The following is a 1,648-nucleotide window of genomic DNA, read 5'->3' on the forward strand; positions in this document are numbered from 1 at the left end:
GCCCCGCGAGCCGTCCCACACCAGCCACAGCAACTCCGATGACTTCGGTAGCCAGGTGGGGGTCAAAGGTCGCGTGCCATCTAACAGTAGCCTGGATGAGCTGGGCAGCAGGCGGAGTGCGCAGAGCGAGGAGTGTTCGACACCACGCCGCCACGCACCGCCTGACCTCCCACCCGGCACTGCCACCGCGGTCGCCATCCCCCGTCAGAGCACAACAGCGGGCACCGCCCACATCATCAAGGTGGAGCAGCAGAGCAGAGGAGGAGGCGGGGCTAGGACACCACACTCGCTCCCACACAGTGCTTCGCTACGCAGCAGCAGCAGCGCAAACACCGAGCCCACACCCACCACCAGCCACATCACCCGCCAACAGTCCACCTGCTCTGTGGAGAACATGGCTCTGCCCCCGAGGAGTGCCACTAAGCAGCCACAGCAGGTAAGGCTGAAATGCACCTGGACAGTGAACTATGGAACAACACCTGAACATGTTTAGGTGAACTCTCAAAGTGTATGTGACTAAAAGCTGGCAGTTTCATCGAGCCTTGTGTTTCAGGGTAAAACCCTGTCGGATCACAGTTTGGCTGAGATGCGTTACAACACCTGTTTAAACAGGCGTAGAGAGTCTGAAAAGGAGTGTCACTGCTTTATGTCCAGGTGGCAACTCCGGTGGAGGCGGTGGCAATGTCTCCAGTGGAGAGGACGGCAGCCTGGGTGCTCAACAACGGCCAGTACGAGGAGGAGGAGGGGGCGGAGGGCAGGAACACCGAGAAGGTACTGAGTGGCCCCCCCCGGGCACTCGTCAGCACCACCTACACTGTGCAGCTGGAATATGTTTTGCTTTATCATACAAAAGTGCAAGCTAACTGAACCTCCTGAACCTGCAGTACAAGCTGGAGATCTTGCGGCTGAAGGAGCGCCTGCGGGTGTCCGGCCGGCGCCTGGAGGAGTACGAGCGGCGGCTGTTGGCTCATGAGCAGCAGATGCAGAAACTGCTGCTCGAGTACAAACACCGGCTAGAGGCTGAGGAGGCAGCAGGAGGACAAGGACAGCCAGATGAAGAACATCATGTGCAGGTAGAGACGAGCCACACACAGCAGAGAAACAAACCCGACTCAGAAGAGCTGCTCTGATCTGATCTGCTACCACAGCTGATGTTCAGCTCCATATATGAAGGCCCTGGGCTCGCTAGTCGAACTAAATTATCCCTGGATAAATGTTTAAAAAAAAAAATCCCAAGCTCAGGATTTGACAAGAAGTAATTAACACACAGACAGGATTAGAACTTTTTATTTGATTGTTTAATAGGAAGATCTGACACTGCACAGTGAGAACCTACAGTGGCTGCCAGCTGTTGCTAACCGGTTTCTCTCTCTCTGTGTGTGTGTGTGTGTAGGCTGATGGCGGTGGAGGAGGAGCTGAAGCGAGACCACACTGAGATGCAGGCGGTGATCGAAGCCAAGCAGAAGGTCATAGATGCTCAGGTACAGACAGCAGCGCCACACCTGCAACACAAAAGCACTGAGTAAACCACATGTAGACAGTAAACGTGCCCAGCCCCGCCCACAGAATCTCATTGGATGACTGAAACCTTTAACTTATTGAGAGAGCCAGCGCTTCTGCCTCTCACTGTGTCTTCGCTGATTTCAGG

At 55.2% G+C, this 1,648-nt stretch overlaps 1 protein-coding gene across 1 annotated transcript in view; it reads left to right on the forward strand.

The window, feature by feature from the left end:
- The window catches only part of rasal2 (RAS protein activator like 2), a 53,640-nt gene that overhangs the window by 48,941 nt on the left and 3,051 nt on the right, over positions 1-1,648 (forward strand). The window contains 5 exon segments of the mRNA XM_020623905.1: positions 2-436; positions 655-771; positions 885-1,015; positions 1,017-1,073; positions 1,394-1,481. Of these exon segments, the coding sequence (XP_020479561.1) occupies positions 2-436; positions 655-771; positions 885-1,015; positions 1,017-1,073; positions 1,394-1,481 (828 nt within the window).

Source organism: Monopterus albus, unplaced genomic scaffold (assembly GCF_001952655.1).
Source record: "Monopterus albus unplaced genomic scaffold, M_albus_1.0 scaffold316.1, whole genome shotgun sequence".
Taxonomy (NCBI): Eukaryota; Metazoa; Chordata; class Actinopteri; order Synbranchiformes; family Synbranchidae; genus Monopterus; species Monopterus albus.